Source organism: Clavelina lepadiformis, chromosome 2, assembly GCF_947623445.1.
Source record: "Clavelina lepadiformis chromosome 2, kaClaLepa1.1, whole genome shotgun sequence".
Classification (NCBI taxonomy): domain Eukaryota; kingdom Metazoa; phylum Chordata; class Ascidiacea; order Aplousobranchia; family Clavelinidae; genus Clavelina; species Clavelina lepadiformis.
Window position 1 is genome coordinate 958600 of NC_135241.1, and position 19733 is coordinate 978332.

Here is a 19733-nt window from a genome sequence, read left to right on the forward strand (position 1 = left end):
GCTGAGTAAAATATAGTTTAGCTTATCTACAGCTATCTGTTTGACTGACGAGTGTAAGCTTGATTGTTTATGCAGTCGTTATGAAGTCGTTATCCAAACTTTCAAACTTTATTCTCAATTTGGTTCGATATTCTATAAGCCATTGTTTAATATTCACTATTCTAACTGCACTAACACTTTTTTTATGCTGATTCGGACCAAAAATCAGAATGAAATTCATCCATGACTTCATCATGCGGTGACAGGTTTTTGGCACTACAACGCCTGCCAAGTTTTTCCGGGCATTGTGTCGTAGTGACTTGGCATGACTCAGCGGAAGGTTTCCGTTTAAAAACCTCGGAAATTGCCCTCGAGTTTTCGACAAACTTATAAGGTTACAAACTTAACCTACAAAAAAGAAAACAAAGCGTACAAACTTACCAGGAATACAAGGTTTTTCATCAGAAAACTTGTGCTGATATGGGGCCTATGTTGTAGAGCCCATAATAAATTTGAAAAGACACCGGCGATGATTTAATACCGGTCGAGCCCTAGTTGCTGAGCAAGCTTTTGCGCATTTTCCGATTGTCACATATTTTTTTTAGCCTGTTTATTTTAATTTTTTTATTTTGGAAAAAGTGTAAAGGCAAATACTCATTCCAATAAAGCTTTCTAACTTCTTTTGACTAACGTAATTTGTTAAAAATTTTATCTTTATAAGTTAAAAGATTTTCTTTTGACTTGACAACCATAATCTCACAATGGCCGCGTTTTTAATACTGTATGTGAAAAAGATCTCTGTATAATAAAATTATTAATATGAATCCAGGAAAAAAATGTGGTAAGTGCCACATAGACATCACGTCAGCATGTACGATTTTGATGTGAAAAACCTCTTTGAAAAATAAGCCTGCCAGAATTTATGGTCATGGAGGGGTTGCTAATAGTAGCCTATAATGCAACTATAGCCTAAACATAGTCGTTTATTTTGGTACTTAATTAGTAATTAATTATTATATGTCTTAACTATGTTACAGTTTGGTAGAGTGGTCTGTTGTGGACTTAATGTAAGTCAAATGGAAAGGCAAGAGGATTGTCAGGTTGTTAATTTTGCTGAACGAACCTTAGGGGCTAGTCATTGCGGCACCAGGCTAGCACAGTGACTATAAAACTGTGGCTAAATTAAATTTTAACTTAACTGTTGTTTGTTGTGGTTTATTTAATTTCAAGATGATTGAAGTGACAGCGAAACTGAGCAGAGGTTCAGTCTTCTTGGCCGGCGAAACGCTTCAATGTTTTTTAAAGTTTACCAACATATCAACCACGACAGAGTATGTGTTTGTTACTTGGTATCATTGTGATAGGCATAGTAGTCCAAATTTAAAAATGTCTTCATATCGTTTTTTTTCGCCATTAATTATCCAAAACTAAAATTACGAGGTTATCTTTTAAAATTAAAAGGCTTGTATTTAAAGTTAATAAATGTGGCGGTTATGTTACTACGCCAACTGTAGTGTATGCATACTAGTGATAAACAAATGGTTCATATTAGAATACTGCATGAATTATTGTTACATATTAAGACACAAAATGAAAGTTAGTATCTGAAAGTTAGTGTGATTTTTTTGTTTGTAGACAATCGGAGACAATCGCATGGGCAAGCGCACAAGTTCATTGCTTTTGTAGCGTCAACGATGCAAGGGTGGTCTTGCCACCATCGATTGCTGCTAACAAGCTTCAAAAGTCTAATGGTATGTTACAAGATGTTTATGGTAAGCTAACAAGGTAATAAATATTTGTTATGCTGTTAGAAATTGACATTATTAAAATGTGTTTTTGTGTTCTTAATTTTTTCTATGGGTATACTCAGGGCTTATGATTTTTCTACCAAAAAAGAAACAAATATTTTTTCAACAACAAACGTACTCATCACGGAAAACGTTTTTACGTTTGCTCATTTTAAAATTTAGACAAAAATAAGTTATTTGTCGAGGAAATACACAACCTTCACTACAGTCTGTAGTCTACAGAACTATCCTTCCTATCTAATCTAGACAGCCTGAAGTGCTAACAATGCTTCATGCCATACCTTGCTTCTTTGTGTTCCAAATAAGATTTTGTTGCTTTTATGATGTCACAAACCTTTGGTGGCAAAGAAATTAGGACAGGATGAAAATGGTTTGCATTTAGAATTGTTGCTGTTAAAAATAAGGATGCGAGCCAAAAATAAGGACATTTCTTAGAAATAAGGACAATAATATTTTCTACAATGTAGACTTTCAAAATAAGGACGTTTTGGAAGCCCTGGGTATGCTGACAGCGAAAATATGACACCAACTGTTGTTGCTACAAAATAAAACAAATAATTTCACAACTTTATTCAATGATGGAAAAATTGTTTTCTTTAAATTTTTAGCCACTTCACACGTAACCTCCCTGGTGCCACAAGGTGATGAGCAAGGTCACTGTGTTCTTCAAACACCCGTGAAAATTTTGTTTTGTGCCTTGGAACTGGCACCGGGACAGAGTAAAATCTGTAGGTGAATTTGCTGCTAAATAAGTTGTGATATTGTTTATATGAGATTTTAAAGTGCTTCACATCATTTACTGCAGTCCATTACACCGAGGTTATTCCAAGTGATGGGGCGCCAACCTATAAGGGACCTTCATGCAAGTATTCATATAAATTGACAGTTGGGACACAGAGAGTTGGCACGACAATAAAACTCCTTCGTATTCCATTCCGAGTACTCGTCGTATATGGTGAGTCAGCACAATTTTTATCATTATTACACAATTATCAATTATTGCAATTGCAAATTAATACAATTATTAATTATTACACAGTTATCGTTGCACCAAGTTAGATAGATACCTGTACATCAGACTTGGAAGGTTTGTTATTGAATGGAAACTTCCTACTTTGCAGGTCTTACAGAATATCAACTGAATGAAGAACAAATTCCCAGTAACCCGTTTTTAGAAAGAACCAAAACAAAAGCAGAGTTGCTTGACACTGCTTCGGAAATTCTCAGCACCATAACTTCTAGAAGATCATCGAGTGAGTGCTGCTACTATGTCATGTCATTTCCAACGTTAAAATAATCGTGCTTTTTAGAAACTTACAAAATCGCTAACAGTCGTGGACTTATGGGAATATTTTCGCTGATGAAAACTTCCGCAAAGTTAGGAGATGATATTGTTGGAGTTTTTAACTTTGCAGTTGGGACAATCCCATGTGTTCAGGTACATTGCAATGTTGTTTTTTTATAAACGTGGATGTGATTGTAAACGAGTCTAGTGCTGGTAGGCCTATATGCTGTTATTAGATATTGTTTATACAAAGTTATAGTCACCCGAAAGAACCCACTTGTGTTAATTTACTGCCAGTACACAGTGAGCCTACAAAGTGAAGAAATTTTAGCCGAAGAATGCCAGCGTAATAATAAACAAGGAAATGCGGTGATGTCATACGGAAAACAAGTTGACTTTTGTCTCTATGCCGACCACATCAACCTTATTGTTCCCATCCCACTACATATTGCCCCAAGTTTTTTGACTGATTTGGGTGAGTTTTGTAATTCTTAGACGTTTGAGTCAAAACAAACACCAACTTTCATATTCCCTTGTCTAGTTTGTCTCAAATGGCGGCTTCATTTTGAATTTGTCACGGCTACTGGTCCCCTAAAAGGCCTTGACCTTGAGACTGGGCAACAGCAAGGAGATCGGATGTGGCAGGGGCCGGGCCACATTAAAACGGAGACAATGCCGTGGGACGTGCCCATACAAGTCCTGCCAACCATGCCCACTCAAGCGGAAAACATTGCTACGTCACAGAATCTCTACACCCTTCACTTTTAATGACGTCAGGTGAAGTTTTCTTCGGTGTGATGTTGAAGTTTGTTTTCAGCTGGAGCTTTGTTGACAACCTCACACTTGGCTACCTGTGGAAATGGAAAGTTATGTCCTAGTGCAGTGTTACGTTTGCTCTGATTTTGGTGGCATCAGAAGTTTTGTGTTTATTACTTTTTTTTTGTGAACAGTTCTCTACTGTAGGTCGTGCAATAAAGTTCTGGTTTTACAGAAGTTGTAAAATTTTAATATATGTCTATATACTGAGGGGGAGGTCTTATATATCACGTCATACCATCGCATTGCAGCCTTTGTAGTCAGTTTGGTCATTCCGCATTTTGTGAGTAAATAAAAAATGAACTATGACTGCTTTGTCTCTTCAATACGAGGTAAACTCCAGTCTATGTCACATAGTAATTATAACAGTTCTTGTTCGGTTCACCCGTTTCTGCACACCTGCTGGAGCTGTACTTCGGTGCATGTTGTATTCTTGTCAGTAAAACCGCTTCATGAAAATAGCCGCCGTCCGTCTCAGGGCAAGAAGCAATTGCACTAGCTAATCGATATATTATAACGTAACTCTATCGACTTACAAAGCAATACAAACTACATAATGATCATGCCATCATTAAAGGTTCCTTAAATTTCAATCATAATTCAGTTCTAATTTCAGCCAGATACATAAACTCTAAATCAAGGCAGGAGAATGCCTAGCTTGCGAAACAGTTTTGTCAGGCCCGCGCGTCATCACGACGCGACTTCTTTGGTGGTCTCAGTGACACGGCAACCTGACAAGACCTCATGATACCTATATCCTGCCTATTATTGCACACCTTACTAAATAAAAACATTTTGAGCCATTTCACAAGATATTTATTTAACCAGTACAATGACAGAAACGTCCCCGTTACTACTCAGGATATTTTGACCCGCCTTGCACCAAACTAATTTGATTTAAGTACCTATAACTCAAAGCAGCTTAAAATGTGCCAGCAAAAGATTTATAGCCTACATAGTCATGTCTGTAACGTCTTACCAATTTCAAACGGTTTAATGGCCGCTTCAGATTTAATAAAACAAGATTGTTATTGTAGTCTATTCATGGCAAAACGAAATTGAGCACATCAACTGTCAAAGCCATCTGTGGACAATCTGTTTCACTTTCTCTAGCAGTGTTAGTGAGAATGACTGCCAAATGATCAAAGATGAAATTTTATATAAAAGTTTTAAACTGACCGAAAAAGAAATGTATTGTCTTCTCTGCAGTCACGTGACTTCTATTGTAGTGTAACGTCACAAAGATTTTGCAACACTCCGTAAACATACTACTGTCGAATGTGCTGAATTTGAAAATGGCAGCAACATCTTTATTTTAAACTAAGTTAGTTGATCTCTTGAAAAGACGGTTGCAATTTTTGCAACGTCAAACAGGTGGCTCATGAACATTAAGATGTTTATGTACAAGCAGCGTTGATATTTCCAGAACTTATCATGCAAATTCACATTTCGCCACAAGTTGTAAAAATAGGTTCAGCTTGTTCATTCTAGAAATATGTTCATCCAACAATCATTTGAAAACGACGGTGGAAACACGAAAAGATTTACATTTTAAACAATTTTTGGCTTTGCAGGAAAGCACAAAGCTCGTCACTCGCCAGATTTACCAAATCTCTCTCCTCTTCCTGACGTCATCAAGTTCCTTCTTCTGGCCGACCTTATATGATGGCGTCGCTTGGTGGGGCAAGTGAGCTCAACTTTGCATTCTTTTTTGTCGACAACGGGATAGCAATGTTCCGGCCAATCGATGGGGAATTTTAACCTGTAAAATGCATGTGATTGAGACTAATTTGCTCACAGAATGAAGCAGTGAATGCAAAATCCCAACTCACAGGTCGCAACAAAGTATTCCGAGATCTTTGTAGCACTGACATTTGCGACATTCCTTTGTTACCCATGTTTGTGCGACTAGGAATTCCTTTTCATTGAAATTGCATTGAACTGAATAACAACGAAAACAACAGAGTCCAATAGATGATGAAATAGTATACAAGTTAACACCTAAGTAGACAAATATATGAAACTTGAGGATTAATTCGCCGCGTGAAGTCTGAGGTAATTATGGTCGGACGCGGTCGGAAATGCGGTTTCCTTTCGAAACATACCACATTGAGAGTGACACGAAGTGCAGCCTGTCACAGCTAATAATCCGGCGCTTCATTTGCTTTCAAAGTTCGAGCAGATGGGCGAGTCTGGTTTTGTTTGTGAGCACTTAAGAACGCATCCGGCACCAGGACCAAAGCACTCAGAACAGGCTCGAATTTCAAATAAAATTTCACGAGATTTCCATTCCCCACCCCCCTATTCACACGCCTCAGGTTGGGCGAAGTATTCAAAATATTCTCGGGATAATAAAATGAAGCGGAAAAACATTTAAAGACTAAGCCATGGGTTGTTTTTGCTTCAGTTACGTCAGAATGTCAGTCTGCCAAGTTGTTTAATGTCCCGCGTCTTTGAAACATAGGTTGGGTCGAGTGCAAGACAAACTTTTTTCAAAGTTGTTTTAAGGAACTTCTGAGAATAAAGTTACCATGACAACGAGCGCGGTACGCTTAATATTGCGTAAGCAAAAGGGATTTTACGGATAAGATAGAAATCACCTGAAACTGCTTTATCTTATTAGCTACCAGACTGAAATCATGATCACGATTTGGTAAAATGAGAAAATAATTACGCCCTGAAGCCAATTTGAGCAAATTTCTTCGTAAAATTGACGCTTTTCGTGTATTAGTGGTTAATTCAAGACATTTACACCTTTTTGGTTACGATTAATTTGAACTGTGACGTACATGCAAAAGCGCTTGTAATTGGTGGAAAAAAGTAAAAGATATGTTTCGCTAAATTTATAAAAAATAGTTTAGTTTCACTTTAATTTTTTCCTTAAGTTGTGACAAATTAAAATTTCTCGAAATCTGTCCTTACCATTGCCATCGATGAAACATTCTTTGTATTTTGAATCCAGTAAATCCACGTTTAGCAGTTCGTCGTCGCCGCTTTGACCTTTGCTTGTTGCAACCCACAAGGAAATAATAATTAAAATCATTTTCATAAACTCCACCTCCATTTTAGATGACTCAAATAAAACTTTTTCTGCGGAAATTCCTCTCGAGTCAGCAACTAAAATTGAAGTTTTTAAAACAGAATTTTTTTACGAAAACACAAATTTCTACTTTCTATGAATTTTAAAAATATAGTTTGCAGGTTTCCCTGTTTACAGACTTTTACTGCCCCAATATCTAGCTGCACGGTCAGCTCAAAAGATGTTCGTCAAGATACCGCAAAATTTATTCTTGTTGAATCAATGTTATGTTGATATTGAAAACAAACCTTGTAAAATAATGTTACTAGAAATGTATTTAAACATTTTCACACAACTAAAAACCTTAAATTGCCAATTATCTTTGTAACTTGTCTACATTACGCAAAATTTGTGTCTATTCCTGTTCGCTGGCTGACTGTCGACTACTTGTATTATAGTTAGTTGGCTTGTGGGCGTCAGAACCCACTATTTATTATCACTCGTGTGAGTCATTTGAATTTAAACAAGCGCTAAATAAAGTGAGGCTTAATGTTTAGATTTCCTCACAAAATATTCGCGTATTTTGACCAAAAACATTGCACGGGAAAGTTGGACGTTAATTAACTTTATCTTCAAAATACTCTCATTTCTATCGCCAATTTCTTTACATTCTGTACCTTTTGCGATTTTAACATGAATGACTAAACACAGCTAAAAGTTACAACGAAAGCTTTGCACAGGATGAGAAAAAAGCAATTTGAAAAGTTCATTTTAAGACTTTCGACGTCATAACGTCATTAAAAAGGTGTGCCTTGTCGTTTTGGTCTGACTTCGCTGCCCCTGAAATCGGAAAGGGTGAAACTCGGAATCGCGTGATTCTCCGAAAGATATTTTAGAAATCCGGGGAATGTCTGGTGTAATTCGAGGTTGTTTTTCCCCAAAACCACTAAGTCGTAGACGAGTAAGAATCTTGCTGAGCTGCGGTCACGAAATACGGTATTTAAAGGTTTTAATTTATGCGATATAGCCTAGTAACTTAGAAAAGTGCTGTTATTGTCTGCCTCAAAGACAAAGATGTTGTTGTAATAGCGAATAATCCCCATTACAACCGACAATCTCGTCAAGACAGCCGAGACGTGGGTCAACGAGCGAATTCTTCGTCAAAAAAATCGTAGTAAATTCCGTCACACAATCGGTGACTGTGCGTTCGCGTGTGAAGGCCCATTGTGCTACGCGCGACTAAAACGCAAGCATTGAAAGACGTGACAAATTGAAATAGTTTCGTCAAGACTTGCAATGTTTTCTTAGTGCGAAAGAGTAGTTAAAGCTAAGCCGGATGAAAGTGTTTTGAACAGAAACATTGCTACTTCTTGCGTAAATAGAACCTGCGACTACATCAATGCTTACACCCACACAACATGAGATATTGGATTAATTTATTTATAAATTGCAACGTTATATGAATTTGCTTCTTTTGCCAATGTGGCAAACACACAAGATGGAAATGAAAAGCAACAAAACGATGGAGATGAACAATGTTATGATGGTCGCAAGAAATGGAGTGTTAATGGCACCTGCAAAAGAACACGAGCGTTAACGATAAATGGTGAAGGAGTCGAGAAATGGAATGGATTTAGGCGCAAAAATTTATCAAGATTACCGGGATGTGAAGCTTGATATGACTCCTGCAATTCAAGAATGGAAACGTTTTCGACGACGACGGAAGTTCCCGATTCGGAAACGAACTCTATTGTGTCCACTCCCTTATCGACGATGGTTATGGGACCAATGACATGGTATGTTATGTCGTCATCGCGGGTTGATCGCTTTGTTATGCGGGAAGGACAGTGCTGGACGCGGTCACCGTTGGAGCAAAACTACGAAAGAAAATGCAGTGGTAAAATGTCTAGTGGTGTTGTCGCCAAACGCGAAAAACCAACCGAGGTTGTGACGTCAGATGAGCTGCAGATCCTCAGTCGAAGGTGGATGTAGATGGTGGTGCATTGGTGGAAGCGCGGAACCTTGAAGGACATGCAGGCAGCGTGTTGGGAAGATGATGAACCAGCCCGAACGTCCAAGGGCGAGTTTAAGTCACAGCTGAGGAAGAACACATTTTAAGGAAAAGTTTGTGGCAGAATTGCTCTTTTCAAAAAGCTAAATACCCAGTATCAGAAAGCGGGACAATTTCTCCGCTCCAGGACGGATCTTGGCTGCAGGAGAGAAAAGCGCGTGCGACGTCGGTAAAGGACGAGGTAGGAAACAGGTGCTGAAATATTAAGACGGTCAAGCGGTGGGAGACTACGAAAGGCTAAAGGAGTGGTCGTACTTACGGTGGCCTTGAAGTTGATGGAAAGGTGAATGGTCTCAGACACAGTGTAAATGGCCCCTGCACCGACCACTAGGCTGGGAGGGCAAGATCGCTGGCAAGAGGAAACCTTGCACAATGAAACCGAAGCTGTGTATTGGTGTCCGCCGGAGATGTTGGAGCGTTGTACATCAATGCTGAAAAAAAATTGGAAAGTGTTAAGCAGCCGAAATAATGGCAGTGTAAACGTTGTAAACGTTTTGTGATGAAAAAAACAAAGTTTGTGTGTGTTCTTACACGGGCTGTAAACTAGCGACGACATCCAAATCGTAGTTGAAGGTGCAGGACCAGTCCAAGACGGGAAAGGGCATGTCGTAGAGAAAGGAGCCTGTCCTGCGGTTGATCCACAGCGTGTTGTTGTAGGTGTGAGAGTTGAGAGCTTGAGTTCTTGTAGTTCCGCAAGATGTCGTGAAAGGCGAGAGAATAGTTATTCGGTACTTGCCGTTGATTGGTTGAGCTGGAAATGTGGAAAATTTTAATTCTGAAAGAAATCAACAAAAGTACCAGGCCATAAAATGAACCTTGACAAGCTTGCACTGATTTATATCCATCGACGGTGGACGAGAAATACATAAAACTGGTTTTAGTGTCGTCGTACTCGTTATAGAACCCGGCCGATACTTCCAACTCAATTTTATCGTGGTGACAGGTCAAACTTGGCGGACCTAAGCAGAAAGTGACCGAAAATGTCATTGAATAGACAGGCCTACGAAGTGGTCACTTACCAATGTCGCAGTTTTGACCGATGTAACCCTGCTGGCTCATGCAGTAGTAACCGTGTTCATGCTTGCAAGATTCCAAACACTGGCAGTTAGGTCCAAGACACGGGTTGCTGGAACACGCCCCTTCATAGACTCTGGTATCTCTTTCGCAGAATTTTCCAGTGAAGTCCTTTGAGCACAAGCAACTAGGGAAACAGTTGAAGCGATTAACGTCAACCTTCTAGTTAACAATCAACCTAGTTATGGCAGCCGTTAGCTAGCAGCAAAGCGCAAGTAGTGCGGCTAGTGCGGAAACAGGGTAACTTTAGAAAGCTAAAGGAAAGACATGTGTATAAGTCACTAGGAAATAACGAAAACAACAGTAAGAAACATTAACGCAAGTTTAGGTACTTACGTAACGCCAACGTCGGAGCTAGGATCATCGACGCATATGCCTCCGTTTAGGCAGGGCGACGAAGAACAAGTAGGCATGTTCTGGCAGAGGGGACCGGTGAAATAACGCGGACAGGAACATCTAAAATGAACATTAAAAGTAAGTGAGTGCGTTAAAACTGCAAACATAGTTTCAAAATGCTAACCTAAAGCCTTGAGACTGAGTTGGATCAACGACGCAAGTGCCACGATTTACGCAAGGGTACTGGTCGCAAGGTGATTCGTCGCAGAAGTATCCAGTGTAACCTGTTGGACAGATACAGGCTTGGAAGCCGTTTCGGTCAAATTGGCAGGAACCACCGTTCTGGCAGGAGACTGTGCAGGTTTGATCGCAATTATTGCCGTCGAATTGGGGAAGACAGGAGCAGCTGAAAAACAGTATAATTGTGATTATTTTGGAACCAAAGTGAAACTGTATCACGTTGTATTACTTGTAGCCATAGGGGTAGGACGCGTCAGGGTTGCAAGTTCCACCATTGAGACAAGGAGCTTGCTCGCATGCAGTGATGACTGTGCAGTAAGTGCCGCTGTATCCTGGTGGACAAGCGCATGTTGGAAGACCACTGAGAACGGTACATGAGCCACCATTTTGACACGGGAGTGAGCAAAGCAACTCGCAGTTTGCACCGAAGTATGGTTTAGGGCAAGAACACCTGGACAAAGCGAAGGTGTTAAGTATTTCAGTGAAAAAAGTTAAATGTTTGCTCAAAGAGCTCACATGTAAGTTGATTGCATTTCAAAACCCGTCTGAGAAACAACCGCGCAAATTCCTCCATTTAAACATGGGTTCGGGGAGCAAACATTATCTTCGCAATTAAGTCCAACGTAGCCCGGAAGACAAACGCAAGTGTCGCCTCGTGGTTCAATTTGACAAGAACCTCCGTTGAAACAGGGCAAGTTGCAGAATGTCTTATCGCCGCACGTGCTTCCCGTAAAGCCGTTGGCACAGTTGCATCTGTGATTAAAGCGTGCAAGTAGAGTTGGAAGTGTATAAAAATTGTTACAGCGCCTACCTAAAGCCTTGAGACTGAGTTGGATCAACGACGCAAGTGCCACCATTTACGCAAGGGTACTGGTCGCAGAGCGATTCGTCGCAGAAGTATCCCGTGTAACCTGTTGGACAGACACAGGCTTGGAAGCCGTTTCGGTCAAATTGGCAGGAACCGCCGTTCTGGCAGGAGACTGTACAGGTTTGATCGCAATTATTTCCGCCGAATTGGGGAAGACAGGAGCAGCTGAAAAACAGTAATTGTGATTATTTTGGAACCAAAGTGAAACTGTATCACGTTGTATTACTTGTAGCCATAGGGGTAGGACGCGTCAGGGTTGCAAGTTCCAGCATTGAGACAAGGAGCTTGCTCGCATGCAGTGATGACTGTACAGTAAGTGCCGCTGTATCCTGGTGGACAAGCGCATGTTGGAAGACCACCGAGAACGGTACATGAGCCACCATTTTGACACGGGAGTGAGCAAAACAACTCGCAGTTTGCACCGAAGTATGGTTTAGGGCAAGAACACCTGGACAAAGCGAAGGTGTTAAGTATTTCAGTTAAAAAAGTTAAACGTTTGTTCAAAGAGCTCACATGTAAGTTGATTGCATTTCAAATCCCGACTGAGAAACAGCGCAACTTCCTCCATTCAAACATGGGTTCGGGGAGCAAACATTATCTTCGCAATTAAGTCCAACGTAGCCCGGAAGACAAACGCAAGTGTCGCCTCGTGGGTCAATTTGACAAGAACCTCCGTTGAAACAGGGCAAGTTGCAGAAGATCTTATCGCCGCACGTGCTTCCCGTAAAGCCGTTGGCACAGTTGCATCTGTGATTAAAGCGTGCAAAGTAAAGTTGGAAGTCTGTTGCATTTGTTTAACAGCGCCTACCTGTAACCTTGAGACCGAGTTGGATCAACGAAGCAAGTGCCACCATTTAGACAAGGGTACTGGTCGCAAGGTGATTCGTCGCAGAAGTATCCCGTGTAACCTGTTGGACAGACACAGGCTTGGAAGCCGTTTCGGTCAAATTGGCAGGAACCACCGTTCTGGCAGGAGACTGTGCAGGTTTGATCGCAATTATTGCCGCCGAATTGGGGAAGACAGGAGCAGCTGAAAAACAGTAATTGTGATTATTTTGGACCCAAACTGAAACTGCATCACGTTTTATTACTTGTAGCCATCGGGGTAGGACGCGTCAGGGTTGCAAGTTCCACCATTGAGACAAGGAGCTTGCTCGCATGCAGGGATGACTGTGCAGTAAGTGCCACTGTATCCTGCTGGACAAGCGCATGTTGGAAGACCACCGAGGACGGTGCATGAGCCACCATTTTGACACGGTAGTGAGCAAAGCAGTTCGCAGTTTGCACCGAAGTATGGTTTAGGGCAAGAACACCTGGACAAAGCGAAGGTTGTGAGTATTTCAGTGGAAAAAGTTGAGTTTACTTAAAGAGCTCACATGTAAGTTGATTGCATTTCAAATCCCGATTGAGAAAAAACCGCGCAACTTCCTCCATTAAAACATGGGTTCGGGGAGCAAACATTATCTTCGCAATTAAGTCCAACGTAGCCCGGAAGACAAACGCAAGTGTCGCCTCGTGGGTCAATTTGACAAGAACCTCCGTTGAAACAGGGCAAGTTGCAGAAGATCTTATCGCCGCACGTGCTTCCCGTAAAGCCGTTGGCACAGTTGCATCTGTGATTAAAGCGTGCAAGTAGAGTTGGAAGTGTATAAAAATTGTTACAGCGCCTACCTAAAGCCTTGAGACTGAGTTGGATCAACGAAGCAAGTGCCACCATTTAGACAAGGGTACTGGTCGCAGGGCGATTCGTCGCAGAAGTATCCCGTGTAACCTGTTGGACAGATACAAGCTTGGAAGCCGTTTCGGTCAAATTGGCAGGAACCACCGTTCTGGCAGGAGACTGTGCAGGTTTGATCGCAATTATTGCCGCCGAATTGGGGAAGACAGGAGCAGCTGGAGCAGAACATTCGTTAGTGAAAAGGTTTGGTTTGTGCATGAAAGAAATGTTTAAAGCAACCTGTAGCCAATGGGGTAGTTGTCGTAGCAAGTGCCACCGTTCAAACAAGGCGACGAAGCACAAGCATTGAAAGGAACAGCGCAGGTGGAACCAATGAATCCAGGCGCACAGTTACATCTGTAAAAAGTGAATTTGACAGTTTGTGGAGTCAAGAATCAGGGGAGAAAGGAACAACTTGTAGTCGGAAGTAGCAAACCTGTAGTTGAATCCAACTTCAAGCGGAAATTCGCAACTTCCTCCATTCAAACATGGGTTGGGCGAGCAAACGTTGCGTTCGCAATTCAGTCCAAAATAACCCGGTAAGCAAACACAAGTGTCGCCTCGGAAACCTTTTTGACAAAAACCTCCATCTGAGCAAGGTAGACTGCAGGAGATGGAATCTTCACATGTTTTTCCCGTGAAGCCATTGGTACAGTCGCACCTGTTTGTAACGGGTTTAAATTTATGACGTCTTTTTGTGGAAAATGAAACTGCATCACGTTGTATTACTTGTAGCCATAGGGGTAGGACGCGTCAGGGTTGCAAGTTCCACCATTGAGACAAGGAGCTTGCTCGCATGCAGTGATGACTGTGCAGTAAGTGCCGCTGTATCCTGCTGGACAAGCGCATGTTGGAAGACCACCGAGAACGGTGCATGAGCCACCATTCTGACAAGGCAGTGAGCAAAGCAGTTCGCAGTTTGAGCCAAAGTATAGAGGAGGACAGGAACACCTGGGGAAGGCAGTTTGTGAGTAAAGGAGTTGGCGTTTGTTAAGAAACTAACAAGCAACCTGTAGCTGTTGGGAAAGTTTTCGACGCAAGTTCCACCGTTCAAACAAGGCGACAAAGCACAAGCGTTCAAACGTACAGCGCAGGTGGAACCAGTAAAACCAGGCGGACAATTACATCTGTAAGGCAAAGACATGACGGATTACGAAACAAATTTAAGTGAACGTCGCGCGTTACAGTTAAGACCAAGTGGGGGGTGCAGACCGGACAAAACTGTTTAGCACCTGTAGTTAGACACGACGTCAAATCCCTGAGTGGTATACTCGCAAGTTGCACCATTTAAACACGGATTGGGGGAGCAAACACCGTTTTCACAAAGCATCCCATAGTAACCCGGAAGACAAACACACATTTGACCTTGCGAGGTTCGTTCACAATTACCGCCATTAAGACAGGACAAAGAACACGAGATTTCACACATCGTTCCTGTAAAGTTGTCGGCGCAATGGCATCTGAGAATAGAATTGGTTAAGATAGCACAAATTTAACTTTATCATTAAAGAGATATTTTTTATTACTTACCTAGCGCCACCGCCAGAGACTGTGATGCATGTGCCACCATTATTACACGACACACTGGCGCACAAAGTCGATCCCGTCTGACAGCTATAGCCATAGACATCTGCAGGGCAATCGCATCTACAACGCAAGAAATAATCAAATCAATCGTTGGAAATCTGCCAATAATCGCAAATCGAAACTTACCTGTAGTTATTCACACCATCCGGCTGGCAGGTTCCTCCATGCTCGCAAGGGTTGTCGTCGCAAGTTGCTCCAACCTTCGCGCTGTATGTGTCGCAGTAGGGAAATCCCCTGGAAACGAAACATTGTAGATTCAGGCTTTAAGGTTCCAACTGCATTTCAGGCAGATACTTGCACTCACCATCGGTATTGGCAAACGTGACCAGAATGACAGTAACCTAGCGAGCAACTGCTTCCGTCACGTGGCAACAGCGAAGCTCGCACACCTTCGGCGTCAATAAAAGTAAGCTCGTCATCGTAGCTTCCCGAATCAGCCAAACAATCTGCGAAAAGTGTTGAGTTAGTTGGAGCGTCGATTAAGGTTCGTATTACAATGGACTAACCTTGGAGCGGTGTCAAAAATAAGAGTAAACTCAGAATAGACCTGCAGTTAAAAAGATTAACATTATTTTCGTGGCTGCGCCTCACATAACACGATCAATAAGTTTTACCGATTTTACCTGAAAGCAAATTCCATCGCTTGACCAGGAAATAAACTAACTCGAACTTAGACAAAGAAAATTACTTCAAATGAAAACTATCAAAGCAACAACCGCAAATCAGCAACAAAACAATGTCAACCACGCGCCAGAGACGACTTTTATAGCATCTTAACCACTTCGGAATGTTTCTTGGCTCCACTTTCTGCTAATTTGTTTAAAGGGAAATATCCAACATTTGCTTAAAACGGAAATATCCAACAGTTGTTATGTAAGGATATTTTTATGTTATACAAAAATGCGCAATTTAAAATATCTTTTTATAAATACATTCGAAATGATTTTATTTCAATGTTATTGTAATGGACTTGCTTTATTATCTCATAACATACTTGTCCTAAATCATAAATATTATGACAACTGATCAAAATCTATTTTCTTTCTTTAAAAATTGGCTCCATTTTCTTGCATTATTACTACTTAACCCGACTACGTCACTGCCTATTATTCCGATGTTGAACTTGGTAGTAATTATTATTATACCATAATTATCACTATCATTATATTATTATTATAGATAATTGTACTTATACTTACTATTTTACTTATATTTACTTACATATATAATTATACTATTATTATTATAATATAGCGGTTGAGCTATATGAAATGTTGTAGATTTAAAATCTACGACCTTATATTATGAGGTTTATTGTAAATTTAAATCATGAAAATTTATAAAACCAGAAACAACATTGCATAGACCAGGCCAAAATCACTTGACTCATATCCGCTTTGACAAATATAAAACCTGTTTTGCATATCCAGATTTGCAACCTGATGGTGCGAATGTTTTCAACTTAAACTCCTATTCTGTTGCAATGTGTTAGATTTGTGTATTTTACACGGCTTTGCTGACATCTAGCGAAAAATTTCAAATAATTGTTGGACCGTTAAATGCGGCATTTATCAAGTTTTAGCCATTAATATCTTATACATATTTTATATATATATATATATACATACGATGTCTATGGTTTTAGCCTATAAAGAATTTGTACAAGTTAAAACTGAAATAATGTTTTGACGGCAACTGGTCGATTGCTTTGGTATTTCTTTGTTTTATTTCTATCACATTTGAGTCTGAAGATCAACCAAGATTTTTTGGAACGTCTCATTAAAGAATGTAAAAATAAAAAATAAAAAAACAAGTGACAATAGAAATTCATAAGGTTAATAATAAAAATAATAATAGTTAATATTTAATTGTTACTATAGGTACAAATTCGTTGAAAGCTTACTACATGCTTTGCAATAAAACGGTTTTCACAACAACGCCTAAGAATTGTAAATGGCCGACAGGAATGACTATTTAAAATAAGAGCGCTCGGAAACAGGTTGCAAAAATCTTGTATTTAATTAGAAGTTTGCAAACGTTTGCTGTCTACTGACCTTGGAATCTGCATAATTCAGTATTTTATTGCCACCAAATAAGTGTGGCACTGAACAAGATAAGTCTAACTTTAAACTGTGGTCGAAATGAAATCCTATTTCGGACTGGAAAATTGATGCATAAATTTTAAACAAATCCCTTCCCCCCAATACTAAGGTTTGTGAGGTGCAATCGCAACATCAGGACTGAATGCTTTTTTAGATGTTCTAACCAGGAAACTCGAAAACGAGCACGTATAATTTTTAATCCGATGTATTTTATTCCAACAATTAGGAAACTTCAACAGTCGAAGTGAAAGCAAAGATAACTATGGCTTATAGCGCTTATAGTAAAGCAAGGAGACAAAAGCGAACAAAATGATCAAGACAAAAAATACGCTGAAAGTCACGAATACGATGATGGTTGTGTCGTTGGGGTCAGCTGAAAAGAAAAAAGTTTAAGCAAAAGAAGCACAATGGTAAGTATTAATATTAACAGTAATGGCACTTACCAGTACTGGCTGGGTTGGGTATTGGCTCACGCATCACGCTAGGATTGGAAAAGTTCCGAACGACGACGGAAGTTCCCGATTGGGAAACAAACTCTATTGTGTCCACTCCCTTATCGACGATAGTTATAGGACCAATGACATGGATTACGTCATCATCGCGGGTTGATCGCTTTGTTATGCGAGAAGGGCAATGTTGAACGCGGCCAACATTGGAGCAATACTATAGGAAAGAAAACTCGTAAAAAATGTGTTGGTGTTACGGCCAAACACGACGCGAAGAACCAACCGAGGTAGTGGCAAGCTACGTAGAATGGAATGTTTTGATATAAAATTAAAAAAATATTGACAAAGCGAAGCTAAAACCAACCGAGGTTGTGACGTCAGATGAGCTGCAGATCCTCAATCGAAGGTGGATGTAGATGGTGGTGCATTGGTGGAAGCGCGGAACCTTGAAGGACATGCAAGCAGCATGTTGGGAAGTTATCGCCCCCATGCGGACGTCTAAGGCGGAGTTGTAGTTGCAGCTGAGAAAGAAAAATGTCGTTTAAGATAATTGATTAAGGGTGGCTGAAACGCTTGCTGTGAAAATATAACGCACCCGGTCCCTGAGAGAGAAACCTGATCCATGCCTGCGGTGGTATCCGAGCTACAGGAAAGAAATGCGTTGGAGATGTCGGTGAAAGTAGAAGTAGCGAACAGATTCTGCAAAAACGAGATTTCGTGATCGGATATGGTGGGAGGATGTAAACGTCTACCTTGGAACATAACCTACGTGATTGGTGTTGAAGTTGACAGAAAGGTGGATGGTCTCAGACACAGTGTAGACAGCGCCTGGACCGACTAAAAGGTAAGAGGGACACGATTGCTGGCAAGAGGAAACCTTGCACAATGAAACGGAAGCTGTGTACTTCTGTTCACGTGACACATTGGCCCGCTGAACATCGATCCTGCAAAAAAAGGTGTCAAAGTAAAACATAAAAACGAGTTCTTTTGACAAAACTTACACTGGTTCCAGAGAAGCGACAACATCCAAGTCGTAGTTGAACGTGCAGGACCAGTCCAAGACGGGAAAGGGCATGTCGTAGAGAGAGGAAGATGTCCTGCGGTTGATCCACAGCGTGTTGTTGTAGGTGTGAGAGTTGAGAGCTTGAGTTCTTGTAGTTCCGCAAAATGTCGTGAAGGGCGGGAGAATAGTGACTCGGTACTTGCCGTTGATTGGTTGAGCTGGAAATGTGGGAAGTTCGATTAAATACTGAAAGAAATCAGCGAAAGCACTTGGCCACGCATGAAACCTTGACAAGCTTGCACTGTTTTATATCCATCGACGGTGGACGATAAATACATGAAACTGGATCTAGTGTTGAAGTCGTACTCGTCATAGAACTCGGCCGATACTTCCAAGACAATTCTGTCGTGGTGACAGGTTAATGTTGGTGGACCTATAAGAGTATGGAGAATTACAAAACGTTGTGAGAGAGACGATAAGTGGTCACTTACCAATGTCGCAGTTTTGACCGATGTAACCCTGCTGGCTCATGCAGTAGTAACCGTGTTCATGCTTGCAAGACTCGAAGCACTGGCAGTTAGGTCCAAGACACGGGTTGCTGGAACAGGCCTCATCGGTTGTAAGTTCGCAGTGATCCCCATAATAAGGAGGAAAGCAATCGCACCTAACGGTGCCGATATACAGAACGTAAAACATAAATAAAAGTGTTGACAATTTACCATACTATGACGCGACCTACGTGTAATAGTTTGGTGCCGAAGGGTCTATGATGCAGGCACCACCGTTCCTGCAAGGTTCAGGTGTGCAAGGACCAACTGAACAATCATTGCCCTTGAACGGAGCCGGACATAGACAAACAGTCCCTTGGGGAGGGCACGTGCCGCCGTTTTGACAATTACAGATTCTAGGGGTCACTTGACAGCGATTGCCACTAAATCCTTCCCGGCACAGACATCTGAAAGTGTTACAGTGTGTACATTGTTGAAATCGTCCTAAACATTATTGAAAAGCATTGAATGATCTGTGGGGTATATAGCGTAGAACTACTTACTTTGCGCCACCGCCAGAAACCGTGACGCAGGTGCCACCATTTTGACACGTCAAGGCATTACAGAGAGTTGAGGCAGTCTCACAACTGTAGCCGTAAACACCAAAGGGGCAAGCACAGCTGAAACGCAAGAAGCAATTCATAGCGTTATAGTTATTTGAGACCCAAGGTACCTGACTCGTATATACCTGTAACTGGACCCAATAGGCAAGCAGGCTCCCCCGTGCTCGCAAGGGTTATCGGCGCAAGTCAACCCAACTTTTGCCATATCCTTGAAACAATGTGGAATACCCCTAAACAGAAACTCGCTATTACCGCATTACCAAGTAACCAA

The 19733-nt window shown here is 41.0% G+C and overlaps 4 protein-coding genes across 9 annotated transcripts; 1 reads left to right on the forward strand and 3 right to left on the reverse strand.

Annotated features, from left to right (window-relative positions):
• The first annotated feature begins 921 nt into the window (after positions 1-921).
• On the forward strand, positions 922-4197 carry LOC143447136 (RAB6A-GEF complex partner protein 2-like). The gene is made up of 8 exons (XM_076947078.1): positions 922-1310; positions 1615-1730; positions 2396-2515; positions 2593-2742; positions 2909-3040; positions 3098-3225; positions 3370-3547; positions 3614-4197. Exons 1-8 carry the CDS (start codon positions 1210-1212, stop codon positions 3838-3840), a joined length of 1152 nt encoding a protein of 383 aa, XP_076803193.1. The 5' UTR covers positions 922-1209; the 3' UTR covers positions 3841-4197.
• An 833-nt stretch (positions 4198-5030) lies between these two features.
• Positions 5031-7552, reverse strand: LOC143445992 (prostate-associated microseminoprotein-like). The gene is made up of 3 exons (XM_076945421.1): positions 6811-7552; positions 5721-5829; positions 5031-5650 (listed from the first exon to the last, which is right to left on the reverse strand). Exons 1-3 carry the CDS (start codon positions 6950-6952, stop codon positions 5479-5481), a joined length of 423 nt encoding a protein of 140 aa, XP_076801536.1. The 5' UTR covers positions 6953-7552; the 3' UTR covers positions 5031-5478.
• A 774-nt stretch (positions 7553-8326) lies between these two features.
• LOC143446947 (uncharacterized) lies at positions 8327-15538 on the reverse strand. Of its 6 annotated transcripts, none has more exons than XM_076946825.1 (29): positions 15424-15538; positions 15307-15347; positions 15105-15246; positions 14927-15034; positions 14744-14860; positions 14446-14673; positions 14224-14340; positions 13943-14164; positions 13650-13874; positions 13454-13570; positions 13172-13389; positions 12873-13113; positions 12588-12809; positions 12305-12526; positions 12010-12243; positions 11723-11944; positions 11440-11661; positions 11145-11381; positions 10858-11079; positions 10573-10794; positions 10389-10508; positions 9998-10179; positions 9794-9937; positions 9510-9729; positions 9238-9409; positions 9070-9173; positions 8848-9004; positions 8568-8784; positions 8327-8481 (listed from the first exon to the last, which is right to left on the reverse strand). In XM_076946825.1, the coding sequence occupies exons 1-29, from the start codon at positions 15438-15440 to the stop codon at positions 8363-8365; spliced, it is 5031 nt and encodes a 1676-aa protein (XP_076802940.1). In that variant the 5' UTR covers positions 15441-15538; the 3' UTR covers positions 8327-8362. The 6 variants fall into 6 exon arrangements, with proteins under 6 accessions (XP_076802940.1, XP_076802939.1, XP_076802941.1 ...); XM_076946824.1 differs by having other exon boundaries at positions 12873-13109; positions 13168-13389; XM_076946826.1 differs by lacking the exons at positions 13454-13570; positions 13650-13874 and having other exon boundaries at positions 12873-13109; positions 13168-13389.
• Positions 15539-17094: 1556 nt separating this feature from the next.
• Positions 17095-19726, reverse strand: LOC143446955 (uncharacterized). Its single transcript, XM_076946841.1, has 11 exons — positions 19588-19726; positions 19403-19519; positions 19091-19306; positions 18843-19015; positions 18638-18784; positions 18350-18569; positions 18118-18292; positions 17944-18047; positions 17713-17869; positions 17346-17565; positions 17095-17275 (listed from the first exon to the last, which is right to left on the reverse strand). The coding sequence occupies exons 1-11, from the start codon at positions 19665-19667 to the stop codon at positions 17163-17165; spliced, it is 1722 nt and encodes a 573-aa protein (XP_076802956.1). The 5' UTR covers positions 19668-19726; the 3' UTR covers positions 17095-17162.
• Positions 19727-19733: the final 7 nt, after the last annotated feature.